The 21,959-nt window shown below is 38.4% G+C and overlaps 1 protein-coding gene across 6 annotated transcripts in view; it reads right to left on the minus strand.

Annotated features, from left to right (window-relative positions):
• Positions 1-21,959, minus strand: part of SLC12A7 (solute carrier family 12 member 7) — a 69,557-nt gene that overhangs the window by 43,500 nt on the left and 4,098 nt on the right. For 5 of the 6 annotated variants that reach the window (XR_007508903.1, XM_049823728.1, XM_049823727.1 and 2 more), the window contains exons 2-5: positions 7,864-7,958; positions 5,494-5,616; positions 2,828-2,974; positions 2,024-2,078 (exon numbers count right to left, since the gene is read on the minus strand). Coding sequence is in view for 5 of the 6 variants with exons in the window: in XM_049823728.1 (XP_049679685.1) it covers positions 2,024-2,078; positions 2,828-2,974; positions 5,494-5,616; positions 7,864-7,958 (420 nt within the window). In the remaining variant the exon portion in view is untranslated. Of the gene's footprint in view, positions 1-2,023; positions 2,079-2,827; positions 2,975-5,493; positions 5,617-7,863; positions 7,959-14,940; positions 15,131-21,959 lie in introns of those variants that run through there. The other variant, XM_049823726.1, reaches the window with a different exon arrangement.

The raw sequence follows: 21,959 nt of genomic DNA on the forward strand, positions 1-21,959 counted from the left end.
GCAGTAGAGAACAAAAATCTGAATCATGCAATCAACATAATAATGCCTCTCCATTGAAATGTTCATACCAAAACTGTATTCAATGTCTATACCAACGAGGCAGTTAGAAAGTACGTTTCAAAGGGACTATCCCCATGTGCATTTTCTGGGGAACAGAGAGTAAACACAAAGGAAAAAGAGGAAAAAAATCCAGAAGCTAAACAATCTAAAATTGAGAAAAGGGTATAGAGGTATAAAAAGATGTGAATCAACCTTTAGTTTGCAACCTCAAGCTGTTTACAATCAAACAATAAATTTCCAGAATAATTTCTTTAGGAGATAGGGACAAAGTAGAATTTGTCTCACTAATATGCATTGTTTTTCTTTACTGTATGTGAAACCATTACCACTTTCACTACAGGCATTTTTTCAGTACCACTTAAAAGTGTTAGGTAGGGATTGCTTTTTCTTCTCTACTCGCTTGTACTATTCACTTTGCCCCTGAATTTTTCAATTCTTCTCACTCATGTTTCCCATATACATGCATCATCTTTCTGTAAGTCATAAGCTACCCTCTCTCCCCCATTTCCACCATACAGTTTCCCTTTCAGTAAGTCTCTTAAGTTTCAGGCTCTTTATCTAGGCTTCCCCCCAACCCCCTCAAGGCATGCTCCTCTCTGGCTCCCTCTCCCATCTTCTCTTAAATTCATGTTTGTCCCACTCATGACAACTGAGGAAGAAAGAAGAGACAGAGAAAGGAAGCACTTTATTTAAAATAAATATACACCAGCCTTGTATAAAATTAGTCTGCAAACAAGTCTGAAACTGCTTTTCAATACGAACAAATGAGAAACTAACAAAATTTATGATGCATCACCAATCCTTTTACTAAATATAATGCTGTTGCATGTAATGGCAAGAGACAAGATCCTGCTGCTCAGAAGGTCTCTTTCAATCCTAGGTTCCTATCTGTGCTTTCTGCCTCCTCCATATATTCCAGCAGAAGAAGCATTTCTCTAAGAAACTGACATGAACACACACACACACAAAAAAAGGTGAAAATGAAGACCTGTCTAGTGTAAGAACTGCCACCTTCAAAGATTTCTGTGACACTCAGATGTCAAGTAAATCCTTTACAATGAACTTTAAAAATATGAGAAGGAAAAGAGCAGAACATTTTAGTTACCTGGACACAGATTAGAATAACTACATTCCATTATAAAATATAAGTATTTGGAACAAAATTTTCTATTGTATTTGTATTTCATACATGATACTGTATCCATGAAATGAGATTATTTTATACCCTGCAGAAGCTGTAGCATTTACTTTTGCCCAACAACTTATGCATCAGTTCTGGAACCCAGTACTCAGCTGGAGAAGCTCTACAAGTGAGGAATTTTTCTAGCTTCACTAGGTAAACTGTTCAGAGTTCATACCTGTGTCTGAACACCAGTATTATCAATTAATTAGTTGAGAAACTGAAAAGGATAAGAGCTTCAAAGACTAACTGATTTTGCATCTAAAAAAATTGGCTTCATAATTGAAGAGGAACAAGTTCATCTATTTATCCTGAAATTTTAAGGAGATGAGCATAACCTACAGCACTTATACAGAAAAAGATTTCTGCCAGCGGACTGGCTGTTGTTCCTGCAGAAAACAACATAACTAGCTCCAGTGTTTAGAAATGGAGTCTAGGCAAATTCAGGAAGAAAAAAAAAAGCAGCCTTATTTTTAAGTTTGTAAAGAAACCTGCTTTGCATGAAGACAAGTCTACATTAGTTCAAATTATAACATCTTATCTTTCATTCAGAGAGAATCAAATGATTGATGACAAAAATGTGCTACAGTTTGTAACTCCCAGAAGGTCCAGTTAAAAGATTGCATCTCACCTTAAAAAGTAATTTATAAATCAGTTAAAAGGAAATATGCACTTGACACAAGAGAGTTACTTCTGATATCTCAGACCACAGTTAATTTCTTATCACAGCTTTAAACTTCTATCATTTGACCATTCATGGTTTAAGATAAAATTCTTCATTACCTGGAACTACACCATTTGTTGCTATTGCACTCATTGAAATTGCAGTTAGCATAGTCTGTGGAAAGATGAAATAGAGGAAGTTTAAAATACTGAAAGTGTCTTGCCCCATCTTTCAAAAAAAGTGATCAAATAAATAAATTAAAAAAAATCTTTAGTTTCATTTTTTTAATAAAGCAACCATTTTTTTACAAGCAACCATAAATGATTCCTTGGTCAGGGATATCAATGTAAATTAAGTACTAAATTTTTCAATAGAAGATTCAGTTAATTTAGATGTTTGAAATGGTCTTTAAAAAGAACTGGAAGAATACAGACCACTGAATATACTTAAAAGGAGATGTTCATTATTCCAATTAAATAGTGACAAACTGATCAAGTGTCATTGTTATAACAATATCATCTACTAGTTATCTCACATTCCAAAATATTAATTTATGGACCTAATGCTGTGCATTGATTTGTAGTTCATACTTCAGTTTGTTCTGAAGTTGTGTAAAGCAGAACAGTTCAGATGTCAATGTAAACCACGAAATAATTGCTAAAAGTTTATTTAATAAAATCCGTATAATACTTCAAACAAAAGCTTACTGTGATCAACACAAGAGAAGCTCCATACAGGCTAGAATGACATGTGACACTGCACATATATATATATATATACACACACCACCCCCCCCATGTTTCTCAATTGCACTGATATTTTATCACCCTGGAGAAATCTTTCTCTACTGCTCGTATATTAGAAGTCAGCAGTACTCTTGTGACAGAAGATTTGGCCAAAAGTAAAGAAAAGTGTTAACCTACACAAGCACAACACATGAACACAATGATGAAAGACTCAAGAACTCCAGCTGTTCCCACAATCCATGTTAAACGTAGGAAAAGGATGACTCCCAAGATGTTTTGCAAACAGGGCAGGTACACACCAATAAAAGTGCCCATACGTGGAACCTGGAAACGAAGTCAAAACATTAATTCCTTTGCACTAAACAATTTAATTCCATAAGCATTGTCTTCTGCAAAGACTCATCACAAATGCTCCATGAACAAATGCTGAGTGAAACTGAATGATAGCTTCAGAGCATCCAGCTTCGCAAATATTCATAGGCTATTTATACAGAAAGATTCCTGAAAAGACGGAAAACTATTTGCGATAGCAAAACCTCTTGTTCCATAGGAATTAGGATGAAACCTTGATAGGGGTAGGATGCCCCTGCATCTGTTTATTACAAAGCTTTACGAACTTTTTTCTGAAATACCAGTGAACAGACTACTGTTGAAGAGAAGTTACTGCCATAACCAAAATACCAAATATATTCTGAAAAAAGTTGATCACCAATTGCCCTGCAGCCAGTCCATAAAATGATATTCAACAATAAGTGTTTTCAATTTTTTAAAAAAAGACAGACAAGGTATTATGACAAGGCCAGAAAAAATGCAGAGCTCACTACAATTTGTTTTTGTAAAAGTTGTAAAACCTGCCACAACGTAATATATTTCTTTGTACTTTTTATTTTCTGGTGATCATCATGGATCAATAAAGCATTCAGGCTTCATCATTAACGTTCCAACCTTCTACACTTATGAAGAAATCAGGCCTTGAAATACTCAAATTAGAAGCAATAGTTCTACACAGTAGGCTTCCAGATACAGAAGCTCTTCTTAAATCACAACTCAGGCTGTGAAAAAAGGCAATCGATTTAAATAAATAAGCAAATATCGGTGCTTTGTAAGTTAACAAAGTTATTAAGAAAACACTAGAGTTTCCAAGTACTTACAAAGAACCATGCAATGCCATTTAGACTACAACCTTTATTCTTAGCATCTTGGGCAATATCCACGTGCAACATCAATGCTACTGTCTCAGTTATGCCATTAAAAATGCCACCCTGCCAGGCTATTACTTAACCATCGCTTAATTTCAGACATGGAACTGATGACAGACACATGCACAGAAATCATGTTTCCAGGCCACCAGATGGTGCTCACATGAGACAAAGTGCAAGCGAGGACACAGTGTTCATTTGGCTAGGAAGTTCCAGAGGGACTAACGCTGCGCTGTGTTAACAAAAACCTCTGCACAGCAGCTGGACAGAGGACAGGGATCACACTAAGGCAAGTGACAGTCACTCGGTGTTGGTTCTCTCATATCTCAAGCTGCATCTTCACATGAGTAGAAACAAATACAGAACAATCACAATGAGACAAAAAGAAACCCCCCACACAAAGAAATGCAGGATAAGGAAAAAGCTAGAACAGCTGGACTTCATTCCTCGCCCTTGGCCATCGTCCTGGTACCAACCTCCTATAGTAGCCAAGTCCTAATGCAAACATCTACTGCTAATATTTAGCTAACATACCATAAATCTCTCTTCCAGTCAAATGAGCACCAGTTCTAACCTTACTTTCAAGCACCTTTTCCTATCTGTCTCTTCTGCTAGGTGCTCATTTCCTTTTATTCATTCTTATGTGCTTCTCCTCCTTCCTCCATAACTCAGCATACAAACTCAGTAGCAGCACCCCTTCTTCTACACAAGGACAAGTGACTCCCAATACTCTCCTTTTCCCAGTATCTTCCTTAAATTTCTTAAGTTTCAGTCACCATGCTCAACCAGTTCCAGCTCATAAGCCCTCCTTGCCTGAGAGTTTTTGTACTCTGTCAGGTCACATGTTTTTGATCCACTCTTTCTTCCTCTGAAGCAGCTCCCTGCTCACAGAAAGATCAATCCAACTTCTCACTGCAGACTCCAACTGTTCCATATGTTCCATTTCTACAGAGGCCTAGATAGGCACTTTAGGTATCTAGCAGACAGCCCTCGAAGAACTCAGTTGCTGTCTTCTAGCAAGTGTGTTTAGTGATGTGCCACACAGAGCCTTTGCCTTTCCCTCCCACCTCCCCCTGATAAATACCGTATTTTTGAGGCATGCAACAAAATGTTTTCCTGGAATGTGCCCACTGAGTTTTAAAAATACTTACTCTGACACAGAGACACAAGAGAGCTACTCACTGCTACCATGTTAACAGGAGCAAATACGTTTATGGATTTAAAAGAGTGACCTTTTTTCATCTCAATTTTGCCTCAAATTTTAACTTTAGGTAAAAACCCAGCCAATTAAAATGTATTAATAAACCAGCCATACTGTAATCGCACTAGAGGTAGACAAAAGATATTGATGCTCATACAAGGGCAGAAGGAAGAAAAAAAGAAAGGAAGAGGAAACTGGGTGCACTGCATATTTCAGGTCCCAGCTTCGCACATTTTATCTAGGGCTTTTACAGCAAGGTCTTGCTAAAACATGCTAATAAGGACACTGAATTAACACAAGTCCTACTGCAAACACTTCAGTTTTAAATACAGTATTACAAATCTCACTCCTGTTTTTAGGCATCCACATATTTTCTTTTTAGGCTGAAAAACGCTCCTCTTGTGGCTAGCGTTGTCTCAATAACGCGTTAGAAGTTTAAATACCTTGACCTCCTTTCGTTTGCTGTCTTCATCTGCTTCATGTTCCACCACACCTTGAGTTAGGTTAGTGTAGTTTGCTAGTTTATTAAGAAGAGATGACACCATGGGATTACTATCCATTTCTTCCTGTTGGGATTTTAAGAATAATGCATTTATTAAATAGGTTTTTTTAAAAGTCATGATTCTGTGATACTACATCAAACACATTCTCAACCGGTCAGCCCTTATTCACTCAAATCCAAAAATGAGTGTGACAAAATACCAGTCAGCTTTCAACCAACAAGAGATCTAAATCTTTCTGAAAGTTTAACACTACATGGCTACCTTGCAGTATTTCTTTCACTTTCTTACATTATCTTACAATACACAGCTTGTATAGCTGGAACATAAGGGAAATCTAGAGAAGGGCCATTGTTAACTATAAAAATCTATTCCTATCACAATACAGCTTTTAGGGGATTGTACTGGCAGGGTCAAGCCATTAGGCTATTTTTCCAGCATCTTGCTTGTCTAGAGAGTGGCCTTAAAGGACTCCCTCAAGCACCAAGATACTTAAGGATCACTCTCAAGCCTACTGTTGCAGGCTTACATATTTTATCTTAAACCACACATGCTACTTCCAAAGTATTCATTTGCTGAAAATACAGATACATATGCATATCACATGTAATTGCACATATCTAATATTACTTGACACAGAAGTCAACCCATCTTTCTTTAGCCAAATATCTGCTACAAAACAAAAACATGCTAAAACAAATAATAAAATCCAGGAGAAGCATATACAATAAAAGGATTCCAGGAGAAGCAGAACCAGAGAATTCAATCAAGTATGTAAACTCAAATATTGGACAGAAGACAAGAGATCAAGATTGCACATAAAGACAAGAACTAAGGCATCAGGTCATGCTAATCAAGGCTATAATAGCCTTCTTTCTAACAGTTTATACAAAAATTTAAACACAAGTCAGCTGAAAACATGAGAAGAATAAGATTGTGGGAAACATACTATGAAACATACATACTACCAAAAAAGATTCAGCACAACAGCAATGGTGATGAATTTACTAGAAGGCTTTCAAGGCCTTCTAACAGCATGGTCTATAATCCGAGATATGTAAAAGATAGTCATCATTATGCCATCAGTGGAGAATTTAACGTCAGCCACTACTCAAAAGAGCTGATGCAAGCTTATAGTCAAATGAGATTAGGGACAAAAAAGCAGCTATGGCCAATTTATTGACACTGAGGAATACAACGGCTAATCTGAACAACAGGGAGTTTTGAACATTGCTTTATGGAATAGAAGTTGAAGGAGAGAAATTCAGTAACAAAACTCCACTACTATGGTTTCTGTCAAAAAATAGTAACAGATTCCATACATGACAAAGGCAGACAATTAATGACCAACATTACCTTGATCCTTAGCACAATCTGCTCTAAGACTTAGTGACAAATAGTAAGAATACATTATTTGGGTCATGCAGAAAGAGGGAACTGAAAGATCATGTCCTCTGTGCAAAGATATTTGAAAGGAAGAAGTGAGGAGCATAAGAAGATGACAAGAAAACAGTGGGTAGAATGCAACAGCAGGATAGTTAAGCAACAATGTTGGAAGGACCTTGTTTATTGTTAATAGCAAGCAACAAAGCAAGACCAGCTGATGCTGCTAGAGCAGAACAACTTAGGTTAAACTTTACTAAAAGTACCATTTCACTGTAAAAGTAACACTTAAATGTACCATAACAATATACTTTTTTTCTGTAAATGATTGCAATCATTCAGTGAATTAAACAGGTATTAAAACTTGCATTATAAAGTAGATGTTTATACTAGAAAGTAGAAATAGCAATGGTATGCTTTACACTGTAATTGGACACTATAAGTCAGTCATGGCCTATCACAGTTCATTTTATAGATTTGCTGCTTTAAGAGAAGCCTGTATTTTCCCTGTTCAAGATAATATATTTGCTAATCCTTTTAAAACTGGATACTGCTTTGTTAAAACCACTAGATTTAACTTTCAGCAACTTTCTCTAACAACAATTTCTAGGTCCTAGCCCCAAAATTTTAAACGCAAGAAGGCTTATTTCATATCTTCACATCAATGCATACCAAAATTTACTGTTCTTACCTGTACAGATAAACTAAAATATAGAAGGAAAAAAATCGTAGAACTTTTTTTATTACATCATTCAAATCCACTGAAATGGAATGTTAGCAGGAAACAAAGTACTGAAAAGTTATTAAAATTGATTTTTTCCCCCACTAAGTTTCAGAAGAGAAAGAAAACAGGGGTTTGCTTGTTTTCATCTTAGTACCAGAGCCTCAATCAAAGGTGAATGAAATATGGTTTGGGGGTATTTAACTTACCTCAAAGAGAGCCATATTCTTTCCTTCATATATGTTTCCTCTGTCCATCTCTGCACTGTTAATAAATGGACTACTTTCCCTGGCAACCCCATCCCCTGGTAAAAAAGTGCAACAATTAGAAACAAAAGGAAAAAAAAGGCAAGGTATACCATAAACAGAATAGTCAGAAGATGCTGGTTTAAGAACTGGTTTCAGATAACACTGGAGGTGGCTACCAAACACTGTGTCTTTATCCCAGACACATGGACTCAAAGTCCTCATTTAAGGAAATTAAGTTTAACAGTCTGATCTTTGTATAGTGTTCTGCCTCTTAACTATTAGTTATTATTCTTTAATACACTGGTCTCCCCCATTTCCCTTGCCCCATCTTTCTAGTTTACTTAAAAGCACTTGATAATAGAACTTCACATAAACCTTCTGGGCAACAACAATTAAAAAAAGACCCCAACCTACCTTTTCATTACTTTACTGACCCCCTCAAAGGAACTCCAGTAGTTGAGGCAGGAATTTATGAAAAAGCAACGTAAACTGAATTATTTTGCGAAGGTTGTGGGTCATGTTCCATGACATGCTATATTTATTCTATTTGTTATTGAAACATCCACGTCATTAAGCTGTAGCTCCCTGACCTGCTCTGGCACACCTCTCAAAAAACAGAGCATCGCTTTCACTGCCTTCCAGTCCACGCGATACAGTAGTGCTGCTACTGTCACGACATTGGTGTTCCCAAACAGTCTCAAGCTCTTGCCTATGCCAGTTGCCTGTCTGCGCTTTTGCTCTTATATTCACAAGTTAGGGCAATAGCACCTACACAGCCTCTTCACTACAGAATCATGGAACAGCTGGAAAACAGGTTGTTGTCTTTTCCCTGTGTCCTCTACTCCGCCCCCTCCAGGACACTTCTCCTCATATGAAGTCCAAGAACAAAGCTCTTGCAAACACAGACACCAGTCCAGCACAAAGTATTATCTTGGTTGTAATAAAGACAGAAATAGATCTCAGTCCCTCAAGCAGATGAGTTGACAACATTCCTGACAGATTTTCTACCGCTCTCCATAGCTCCCTTGTCCAACAGACTTTCCATAGTATCACTATACTTACTGGTATCATGGCACGGAAGCCACATACTACCATAAGAGACTCAAAAGATGGCTATTGTCCATTAGGGGTCTAGAACTAATCCATGATCCAGAGAACTGTTAATGAATTCATCCACAGCTACTATTCTTATCCAATGTATCTCCTTCTATCCATATCCTCCAGCTTTCATCCTTCTGTTTCTCTACAGTTTATAATTGTTCCCCCACTGCCTCAAGTCCTACAGCCTGGCTAGGTTCCCCTCCTCCAACAACACAACGCAAGGCCAGCAGAAAGAGCACTGTGAACACAAAAGAATCTTCCTCGTGGACCAGCACCCTGAGATGTTTCACAGTGCATGGAACGTGCTGGTTTGGCACAAGATTGTCTGAGAAATTGCCATTTATCCTTCAATTGGCTCCATCGTACTTAGAGAAAGGTTCAGTTAGCTTTTCCACAGACAATGAAAAGCATCTCTGTCCCCAAGCAAATACATGCTGATTCCTCTCATCATCGTGCTAAAGCATACAAGCACTAGAACTTCTTAGTTAAGACATTGCACTTTCTTGCCAGGATTTTTGGAACACTGTTTTTCTTTTAGCTCCATTCCTTGAAATGACTGTTATTTTTGCTAAAGTTTTTACAAAGCGTTCATTAAAAGGCACATTCCCAAGTTAAAATACAACTAAGGCTGCTTGATATTTGCCTTGCTAAGACCACAGTTCTATTGACTTTCTCACCTATTGACAGCTGGTAGCTGTACTTATTAGCTAAATGTCAGTATTCTCTTCAGGGTACTTCAAATCCCTTCAGAAAGGATTACTCTTCAAAAAGTGAGCTGGGGAATTCCAAGTATTGTTTTGCATTCATACAGTGTGCAATATCACTGATGTTACTGCTTCAGTGCGTACCAGTAGACTAATCAATACATCAAAAGGGTAACCAAACAAATAATGTGAATCAGTATTCACAATTCTGAGGTTAAAGAATACAGTTTTGTCTTACCAGTTCTGGAGGTAAAAATCAGCACCTCAGCACTGTACATCGAGTATTTTAAATTGTAGGAAGAGAATAATAAAGTCTTTCTTTATATGCTTGTATATCTGAACAAAGTTATTTGGCTTTGCTCCAATAGGAAAAAGCTCAGAGCACAGTATCTCTAACAAGTCTTGTCAAATGTACCTCACAGACTTCAAATGGAAAAAACATAGAGCTTCAGTTTTCTGTTCTTCAAATCCCTTTTCAGTGTTTCCAACAAATAATCTACCTATTTTAAAGGTTTCTAATGCTAGTCTTCAAAACAGCCTGTCACTACCAGACTCTACAGAAGTCTCCCATTTCTTTAATACAGTTGTCTCATTTTGTGAATGTTTGGTACAACTTTTTTTATAGTATTTGACATGATCAACATTATCTATTTTAGCTCTATTTGAAAGAGGATCAATGCTAGAAAAATGACCACAAAAACATACTGACAAGTACTGTCTCATCTGCAGTTTGTTGACTAATCCAACAATTATGAACACCTTTGAACAAGCTCCTTTGAGTTTTCAGCATTGCTGTCAACAAAATCATATTGACTGTAAATTAAAAACCAACACCTTTGGGAGTATGCTTATTTAATATGCTTAGAAATACTGTGAGCCTCACAAACATGGAACTCAATTTGAGATGTATTACACCATTTCCAGCAGAAAGAACAGTTTTAGGACCTCAACACACAGCCAGCAACTACGGTGAGGTTAATGAAATAAGCTACTATCCCAATCCTTAGCTCATCCCTTCTTGGAAAGAAGGGATTCACTGGAAAACCAGAACTAAGAAAAGACAGGGTTTACACCTTTCACAAATGCTGTAAATATCACCTCCGGTGCAAACAGAAAAAAATATTTCAGTTGCTTCCACTGAGGTAACATGGAATATAGAAATAGGTACTTTGTTCCACTAGTAAGTCTCAAGTCATTTACAGCTTTGTGTTTTAACCCTATTCTCTTGAATTCTGGAAGAAAGCTTAAAGACAATCAGATCATAGAATCCTTTAGGTTGAAAAAGATCCTTAAGATCAGAATCCAACCATTAACCTAACACTACTAAGTCCATCACTAAACTATGTCCCTAAGCACCACACCTACACCTCTTTTAAATACCTCCAGGGACGATGACTCAACCACTTCCCTGGGCAGCCCGTTCCAGCCCTTGACAAGCAAATCACCTTTCCCTCAGGCTTCTTTGAATTTGCAACAATTCAAACTCTTCTCAGTTGTGGAGGGAGTTAAACATACAATAAAAATTATAACTTCCAATGTAGTTCTAGACATTCCTCTAAGCTGCACAGGTCTTCTGGAATCCAATTAAAACTCCTCAACCAAAGCACTCTGAAAATCTATGCTTCCTGTTGCTTGATTTCTGAAAGTAATTCAAGTTATGAGGGTTTACAGGCAAAAATTCTGAAAGTAATTCAAGTTATGAAGGTTTACAGGCAAAAATCTTAAATCTGGACTAGATTAGTAGTCCATCTGAGCCAGTATTTCATCTTGGACCACCACTTGTATTAAAAGATCCATAAGAAAGGCAAAATAAAACAACAACAAAAAAATCTTTTGTGGGCTTGATTATGGTCTAATGTTTCCTCTGTCTTGCAACACACACAAAAAACCCCCACCTGTTAATGTGACACTCCATTCCAGCCAACATAAGGTGATCAAAGCCTAAGCTCTAGAAATAAATGTTTTCCCCTCTCAAAAGATACTTTTAAAATTATTGTTATTATTACTATTTTAACCTGCTATGGAATGTTCACAACTTTGTGCTTACCAGTGGACAAACTAAAGCCATCACTAGCGTACCTTTCCTAGAAGCGTGTCTGGCATTTTCTGTGTTGACAGATCATGCAACAATTCCTAATCTTCATTTCTACAGATACTCAAACACCCGTGATGGGTGTAGCTATATTTACACAGAAATTAGCTGCAACAAATTACATCATCTTTTCTACATGAGATCTACAGCTGCAAGCAGAGAAGGTTGGAGACATCTCCCAAGTTTGGGAGGCAATATTCAGAGCGTTCACGCAGAGGATCACAACGTGCACTCCCACACGCCCTAGCCCTGCAACTGCCAATGCAGTGTAACCCACGCAAGTTATCACAAACCATCCCAGAGTTATGCTAGCTTCGAGTTTAGAGCCGCCGATGTCATCTGATGATTTCTCATTAACATTTCCACACACCAAACAAAACTTACATCAGAAATATGTCTGCATATCACAATTCAAAGTGTTGGTCATAGAGAAGAGACAGCACTTTGTTCAAATTCATATTCCTCAGAAGTTTCCGAGCAGTGGTCCTCACAAATTCTGACAGGTGCAATACTTTAAGGTATGTTACCAGTTAAAAATTTCTAAGCTGATCCAGATTGGTCCATTTTACACCAAGTAAGACAGAACCCAACAGTATAGCTTAAACAGGCAGAGGCCACTTTTGCCACCAAAGAGGTGGCCCTCTCATTCCCCTCTCACACTTAACTACTCACCCATTTGTGTGTCTGTATCATCGCACTGTTCCTCACACAAACAGAACTATTATAAATGCAACAGTAGTGTGCACTTAATGCCGAGTTGGGAGGGGGTTGTTTTGCTTTTGGTTTTATTCTTCCTGCTACCTTTAATCCAGATGAGTTTGCGTGTTCACTACACAAATGCTTGTGCTGTCACTGGAGACACCATCGGTGTAGGAATGAGCAATCAGCATAAGCAACACCACTTCCATAGCACTGATGCCAGCATTACTACAACATAGAACTATAGTGGTTGGTTTTCGCCCTTTCCTGCCCCGCCACCCCAAATCAAATGAGGTAGAGTATGAAAAAAAAACACCGTGTTACAGGTGTCTTGTCTTTGGGAAAGTGGCAGAGCAGGGCTTGGAGTAGAAGGAAATGATCATTTAAGTGATCCTAAATTTGCACTAGGATGCCTGTTCAAGAGATTAAGGACAAAAATATTAGACCATCTAATCTGATTTCCTGTCTTTCCACTGGCTACAGAATTTCATTTCTGCATTAGGCTCCATGACTTTGAAAATGCATACTGAAATTTGACCAGTGTATCTCTTGATGTTTTTTGAATGGAAATAAGAAAAAAGCCTATCAATGTATCTTTATAAAGATTAAATTTTTTTAATTACTGTAAAAATCTCAAATTGTTCCTTATTCCTAGTTAAATTTGGCTTTTTTCAAACTTCTACCTATAACATTCTAGTACACCTTCAAAATTTAACCACTTCCACTTAGTATTTTCTATCTCTGAAGGTAACTATACTTATCAAATCATCTCAAGCTTCCTTTTGAAAAACTGAAACAGTTAAGTTCATAAAACGTTTTCCTAACGTTAATAATTTTTGTGACAACATTCTCTCCAGTTTAAGTTATGCAAAAAAATTTTTTCCAAACTTTAAAAATCAAATACAGCCTTCTAACACCAGTCTCAAGCATGCTATTTACAGAAGTATAATCATCACCTCTCTACTCCAAGGATCAGGCTAGCCCTCTTTACCACAGCATTAAACCAAGCTCATGCTATTCTATTCCAGTCTGACCCCTAAATCCTCTCCAGATTCACTGCTTCCTTGCTGTCCTACACTACGTCTGTCAATATTGTTCACATTCAGGAAATGTTCCTATTTGCTTTTCTCATCAAGCACATTCTGTCTAAAAAAGCAAGCATCTATGTCTCCTGTCACGCTGTAAGAGTTTAACATCTAACTGAAAAATAAATGGCAAAATATATGGCAAAAGAATACAAGTGGTATCCAAAGACATAAGAATGACCTAAAACTTCTGAACCACATGGCCTCAAATAAGATAGCTTGGCTATGATAAGGTATAGCTGTTCTCTAAACAAGTACATGTGTAAAACTAGAAAGTTTTGCTTCCCACTATAAATTTCTAACTTTATATGCTGCTGTCTAAAGCAAAATGCAGTTGAAGAACAATACTTCACAGAAAACTCCTAACCTTTCATAGTTTCCAAAGGGCAACTCTTAATCACAGCCCATGTACCTTGAAGTAGGTTCCAGTTAGCCAGATACAGGTGAAAAATAGGTTTTTAATAAAAAACTATGGTAACATTTTCATTAAGTTATTATTCAGTCACATTAAGAACAAACCATTACAAACTGAGAATATGAAGATAAGATCCTTATCTTTGCCCAAGGGTAAACAAGCATTTACTGTTAATGTAAATAAACTTTTTAAGGTAAAAATACATAAAGTTTAGAAGTCACTAAGACTGACGTACGCAAGTTTCACATCCTAGAAAACTGCTTGTGGCAAAATCTGTAATTCTGTCTTCTCTATCGTGCATATTTATCGTGCATATCGTATGTCCAAATTTTTGATTGACAGGCAACTAAAGAGAACCCAATCTTAAAAATTTAGTTTCTTACCACTCCTAACCCAAAAATATACAGAAGTATTCTTTAAAATTCTAAGAAACTCAAGTTTTCAAAAGACACTACCTTGCTTTAATTCAAATTATGAAAAGGCATCAATAACCTTGCCTGAAGGCGTCTTGCCTCTGAATTTTTACATCAGATTGGTTTAAGAATTCAGTGCAATCTACTTCAAACTTGCAGGTTATTGGTCTTTTTGGTAAAGAAATGTCTAAATATATGTACTACATCACGAATTTCTTGCATTATTTTTATCAATGACTAGAACAATTTAAGTACATTATGTTGAAAAGCAGAACAAGGTGTACTTAAGCTCCTTGTAAACCCCTTTACATAATGAAGGACTCTAGTACTACATCCATCACTTACGTTATCAACATCACTAAATTTTAGTTTTCCCTTGCTTAGGCTACTATTATAATCAAGCACAGTCTACTCCTAATGAAAACACACTGCAAAAGCTCTTTATAATATACCTGGAAGCACAGAACCTGCTATTCCAATAAAAAAGTCATTAGAACAATGAATGGTATTGTCTTTTGAAGAGACTCACTTGGATTTGGCCCGCTTTCTTCATAGTCTTGTTCACTCATGATTAAGTAAAAAAATCAAGTCATTCCCCTCTACTGATTCTTCACGTATCACGAACTGAAACAGGAAACTGACAGTTGCTTCCTCTCAGCTTTGTGTAAGACCTCAAATCCTGTTTCTTACTACTATTGGATTAATCCTGAAACAAGTCATTAAGGCTTCATGCAGTGTGAAGCATGCACATGACACAGCCAAACTACATGACAGTCACAGAACTCTCTAAAGAGAATTAAGCCGAAGGATTTCCGTCAGCAATAAACACCATGCTTAGTGAAATGGGCAGGGTCAAGTCACTAAAACATCCCAGGTCTTGGCCTAATAATAAGTACATTTAAAGTTTTCTTTCCATCAAATAAATTCACTTTAAAATACTCCCACTAAGCAGATCAGTACACATTAGCAACAGGTAGCATTAACCTATTCCAAAGATCAATCTGCTATTAAAAAAGCCAATTTTATGCATCAAGTACGCATTAGCAGATCTTAAGCAAGTTAACCATAAGTATAGTTGCTATTGATTTTTATGTAGAAAAAGCTTGCGTTAATTGTACCTAAGATGTAACAAATAAAAAACACCTTAAAACATAATTCTACTAACTTTGCAAGCACTCTTTTTAAAAAGAAGTATTTTGAAATTATAAAGGGGTCCTCTTTAAGACTGGCTGCATAATTTTTTTACTTCTCTTTCAAATTAGATACATCACTGTTTTCTAGTTTATGCATTAATCTATTTCACACATTCTATACCAGCCTTAAACAACTTCATACAAACTGTTTCAATTCTATTAAAATTGATGTTACTGCTTAGAACAGACTAGGTCCTGACGTCAAATCTTTGAATCACATCCAAAACCTACTTTTCTCTGTGATCCTAATACCTATGCCACAACCATGGTCAACTGTGGAAAGGCTGAAAGGATTGAAGGCTCCTTCCAAGTGCATTTCCCAAAGTTCCTCCTTCCTAGAACCGGCTCTGGTGCTTATCAGAGCCCAAAAGAGCTGCTTTAACCCACTGATGCTGCAAAAAGCCTGCCTCCTGTACCTCCCCATTTTATTTTTTTTTCTCTCTTTCCCCACGCCCCCCCCCCCCCCCAGGTACTGCTTCTTGTTCCTCATTAGCAAAATAAAGCTGTTTGTGCAAGTCCTCAGCAGATATTCCACAAAGCAAGAAAGGCCAGTAGAGGGATAGAAATAGGACTGGTCACTAATCAATGGCAGCAAGCTATTAGGTTGTTTATGCCCTGCTATTTTTCTATCAGGACAGTTCTACAAGTAACAAAGTGAAGTTCCAACATATTTTCAAGGATGTTCTAAACTTCCCTTTCTGAAGCTAGATGAAAAATACACAAGCTTCCCATTCTTCAAGACTGGAATTAATCTGCTAAAAGGTTCTATCCTCTTCAAAAAGTAAACTTGTAGGAAGATGCTTTTAATTGTAAAAAGAGTTTCAAACTTGTGTGCCCCTTGTCAGAAGGCAACAAACCGAAAAAGCTTTTCATTTCTTCTTCCAAAAAGAGAGAGGATTTTTTTTTTCCCAGAAGACACACATGAGTTTAAGAAAAAAAAATTTATTTTTGCAAAGCAGTTATCAGTCAACATCTCGCCTCCCAAAGGCTCCCAGAATTTCCTAAACAGGTTGAATGCTGCTTATTTTTGGTTGCTATGAGTTAGCTAAAGGATACAGCTAATTAAGGTGCCTAATTAAGAGTGCTAGCCATTGAAGTCAAGAAGCAGATACTAAATACTGTCCAATTAACACAGACTTTTATTAAGCCATGCTTTCTTATAGCTGTGATTCAAGAGCAAAGTTATTCAGGGACCATCTTTTAAGTTTGTATCCTACTAACTGCTCACGGATCCATTTCTGAAGATTACTGTCAGACCTTTAAAAATAAGTAGGTAACACTTTTGATGCCCTAAAACTCAAGGACTGCAATTTTGAGGGTTGAAAAGCTGCCAAAGAAACAGCTATACCTCTTGTAAAGCGGGGTCAGGGCAGCATAGCAAGAACCTAGTGTTGCACAACCTAGTGCATCAAAACTTTGTCCAATTTTGCAACTACTTGAAAACTTGCATATGAAATCAGACACTATGGTTTTCATAGACTTCATATGGTAGGTTGACCTTGGCTAGCCACCAGGTGTCCACCAAGCTGCTCTATCACTCCCCCTCCTCAACAGGACAGGGGGAGAAAAGAAGATTAAAAAGCTTGCAGGTCAAGAAAAGGACAGGAAGATCACTCGGCAATTACCATCATGGGCAAAACAGACTCAACTTGGGAAAATTAATTTAATTTATTGCCAATTAATAAAAGAGTAGGATAATGAGAAATAAGAACAAATCTAGAAACACCTTCCCCCCACCCCTCCCTTCTTCCCAGGTTCAACTCCACTCCCAGTTTTCTCTCCCTCCTCTGCCCAGCAGCGCAGGGGAACAGGGAATGGGGGTTACCATCAGTTCCTCACACATTGTCTCTGCTGCTCCTTCCTCCTCAAGGGGAGGACGACTCCTCACTCTTCCCCTGCTGCAGCGTGGGGTCCTTCCCATGGGAGACAGTCCTTCGTGACCTTCTCCAATATAGGGTCCTTCCTACGGGCTGCAGTTCTTCCAAGTATTGCTACAGCATGGGTCCTGTCCGTGAGATGCAGTCCTTTAGGATCAGACTGCTCCAGCACCGATCTCCTCATGGGGTCACAGGTCCTGCCAGAAAACCTGCTCCGGTATCGACTCCTCTCCACAGGCAACAGGTCCTGCCAGGAGCCTGCTCCAGTGTGGGCTCTCCACAGGTCACAGCCTCCTTCAGGGCATGTCCACCTCCTCTGGCACGGGGTCCTTCATGAGCTGCAGGGTGGATATCTGCTCCATGGGCTGCAGGAGGACAACTTGCACCCCATGGTCTTCCCCACGGGCTGTAGGGGAATCTCTGCTCCGGCACCTGGAGCACCTCCTGCCCCTCCTTCTGCACTGACCTGGGGGTCTGCAGGGTTGTCTCTCTCAATCCTCTCTTTTAGCTGCTGCTGCACAGCCTTTTTTTTTTTCTTCTTTTTTTTTTTTTTTTACCTTCTTACCAACATCACCGATGGGCTCAGCTTTGTCCAGTAGCCCGTCTGTCTTGGAGCTGGCTAGAACTGGTTCTGTCTGCCATGGAGGCATCTTCTGGCATCTTCTCACAGCAGCCACCCCTGCAGCCCTATCGTTACCAAAACCTTGCCACATACACCCAATGCACTTCACCATGTATTTTTCTTTCAGCAGGGAAGGAAAAAACGTTCACAACCACTGCCGAGAGTGATGACACCTTTGCCACTGAATTTGTCTCTGCTGTCTGTGCTGGGTTTGGCTGGGATAGAGTTAATTTTCTTCACAGTAGCTGGTATGGTGCTACATTTTAAATTTGTGCTGAAAACCGTGTTGATAACACAGGGATGTTTTTGTTACTGCTGAGCAGTGCTCACCCAGAGCCAAGGGCTTTTCTGCCTCTCCCCCCACCCCACCAGCGAGGAGGCTGGGGGGGCACAAGGAGTCGGGAGGGGACACAGCCGGGACAGCTGACCCCGATGGACCCTAGGGATGTTCCAGACCGTAGGACGTCATGCTCGGCATGTAAAGCTGGGGGGAGAAAGAAGGGGGGATGTTCGGAGTGATGGTGTTTGCCTTCCCAAGTCACTGTTAGGCGTGCTGGAGCCCTGCTGTCCTGGAGATGGCTGAACACCTGCCTGCCCGTGGGGAGTGGGGAATGGATTCCTTGTTTTGCTTTGCTTGCACGTGCAGCTTTTGCTTTACCTATTAAACTGTCTTTATCTCAATCCACAAGTTTTCTCACTTCTATCCTTCCGATTCTTTCCCCCATCCCACTGTGGGGGAAGTGAGCGAGCGGCTGCATGGGGCTGAGCTGCGAGCTGGGGTTAAATCATGACACTGTCACCACTGCACTAAAGGTGCAAAGAGCCAAGGAAAACATACTCCAAACCTGAAGTACTCTTATTACCTTGGGGTAGGGGAAGGTAAATAGAAACCTGACAGGAAAAGCTACACTATTAGCAGAATTAAAATTCTGCTAGCTACTGTCTGGACATTTTACGAAGCCAGGGCATACAAATAATTGCAGTTATACAAATTATAGCGTATACCAGAAATGCTCCTTGTTCAACTGGTACACTGAATCAAGTAGGAAAAGAAATACTATCTGATTATGCAAAAACCACCACATAAGCCACAAAAAGATTGTGTAGAAAAAAAATAAAATTCGTAGGAGAACTCATTTAAACCAAGCAACACATTTTGTTAAGGGGGGAACCCTCAATATTTCTACTCAGATTCAGAAAATAAGTTCCCTGTGATAACATTTTATAGTTCATTAATCTAAAGAGCAATCTAAAGTGCCAATTGTTTCGCTCCCCATGCTTTAGTATCTATTTTTATGTAAAGCAACAACATAGTTCAAAGATGCAGAAAAAAATTAATCGGGTCAGTGCTGCCAAAAGGGGTGGTTTTCCGTGTTGGGGTGGGGGTGGAACACCACCGTTGTTCTGCAATGAGCTGATTCAAGGAAATAAAGCCTCTTAAACCAACTTTTTAAAAACAACTGTTTTTCTGCCATAGCTAGTTTCCTGCCGATTTGGCTTCCTAAAACAGTTCACAAGCAGTAGCACTGGAGAGAATAGAAATACTTTTCTTCCCCAGCAGCAGCTAATAAGATACAAACTACATCCCTTACCAAAAGTAGTCTTTACAGTGTTTACCTGTGAGCTTTTAACACAGTAACAGTCATCTTAAGTTTGTAAGAAAACATTACAAGCAAAGTTCTGTTATGAAAACCAGTAAAAACCAGTTATAACAGAAGACCTTTATTCACCATATTCTGATGGCTGCAAAAGTATTATCACCAACAGAAAAATCAGCAATCAAGATCAAAAAATCTCAGTAACAGTATTTTCATTACAGGATCAGAGAAGTTAAAATTATGAGGGTTGATATCACTATATTTGATGGTACTTTCTCCAGGAATATTCTACTTTAAAGTTGTTTTATGACTAGTGTTATTTACATTTAGCTCTTAGGCAGTAAGTACAGTAAGAGAATGTTAGCATTTCATTCACATGAAATTAACACAAAGGAGTATAAATGATAATTTGCTGCCCATTTGGAGCATGAAGGTTCTCTCCTTACCAAAAAAGGTCAAAACTGCAACAGTCTAAAAGGAATGTTTAAACAGTTAGAAAATTCTAAGTGACCACTTACTCCACAGTTATTTAGTTTATTATCCTTAACTCTGTCTCTTTTATTTGCCCCCATTTCCCTTAGAGCTATCAATAGCTAACAGAAACACTTATATTCACAATGATACATGTAGCTATATTAAACAGTGAAAGGATCAATTAGAGCACCCTGTCAGAGCCGGACATGCATCAGGACAGCCAATACCTCTCAGAGCAAAGAAAAATCCCTGTGTCTAATTCCCGTGCCTGTGATCAAACATCAGATATGCATTTATCTGCAACAGGAATAATATTTTCCAGTCGAACGTTGTATTATACAATATGACATCGGGGTGGTGGAGGAGGAAAACAAATGTGGCTTCTGTAAAGGGATATTCTGTCCCACATGCCTGAAAGAGTTCTTTGAAAGGATCAGCAAGCACATGGATAACAGAAACCTAATTCATACAGTCCGCCAAGATCTCCAAAAGACTTCTGATGAAGTCCTCTGAACATACTTAAGGAAAAAAAGCAGCCATAGAATAAAAGAGAATAGATAAGCCATAGGTAAATAACTGAATAAGAAAACAAATATGGTCTATTCTCAGAGATGGAGGTGGTCATTGAAATTCTACTGGGACACATGCTGTTCTGCACAGTAGTAAAAAACAGCAACAAAAATAAAAAACATGAAGTGACCAGAGATGTGACAGTTTGAAACTATTTCAAGTTATTTAGGACAGTCAAGGCACAGGCCAACAGTGGAGAGCTGCAGGTCTCCAAGACTAAATGAGTGTTAAACCTGCAGGCAAAATTCGATGTAGAAATTTAAGAGTAGATGTGTACATACATGAAGGAAAACAATCCTACATCAGCTGGGCTCCAACTGCTCATTACCTCTCATGAAGGAGGTACTTTGGTTATGATTTGTTTCATAAAATCACCAGCTCAATAATCACTTTTCACACCACAGCCTGAACATCAGGAACAAAAAGGGAAAGAAGTCCATGTTAGACAAGGGGGTGGGGGCAGAAATCACTGTTTGTTCACAACTTGATTATCATGTGCAATTGTAGAATTTCCCCCATTTTAAAATGAACAGAAGTGGAAAAAGTTCAGAGAAAGACAGAAAGTAGAACAATAAGTAACAAATAGCTTCCTTGTAAAGAATGACTAAAGAGTTTTCAGTTTGGAAAAAAGGTGATGGGGTTAAGATGGGACAAGGTTTATAAAAATCTTGAGTAATGTGGAAAGGGACCTGACAAGTATTAGCATGATTTGATGCCTTTAATCTGATGACTGGATCTGAAAACAAACAAACAAGAGGTAATTTGCCTTTGAGCAGCAGATCTTGCTGCCACAGTTTCTGAGGTGCCAAAAACATAATGGAAGAGAAGTTCGCTGAGTGTATTTAGAATACAAACAAATTTAGAACTTAATCTAAAAATCTAAACTCACCAAAAAATAAGAAATAAATCCAGTTTCATAGAAGGCTCATCTTTTTCTGACCCACAAGTTATTGGAGCCTGGAAGAGCATGTGGAAAACAGTATCGTATTTGCCAACCCATGTTCCCATACATATCTCTAGACCTGAGCCTTTAGCCCGTACTGGAAACGCTGTGCACACTACTGGCTAAGCACATGAATAGGGCAGAGAGGGATAACTAACCTGTGGAGATTAAAAAAAAAACAACACAAAAACCGAAGACATCAGTTTGCATTCTGTCGGGGTACAGAAAACTGGACAAATTGCAACAGGATGAAGGGGAACATGTAATACTG

The sequence above is a fragment of the Accipiter gentilis genome, chromosome 20 (assembly GCF_929443795.1).
Source record: "Accipiter gentilis chromosome 20, bAccGen1.1, whole genome shotgun sequence".
NCBI lineage: Eukaryota > Metazoa > Chordata > Aves > Accipitriformes > Accipitridae > Astur > Astur gentilis.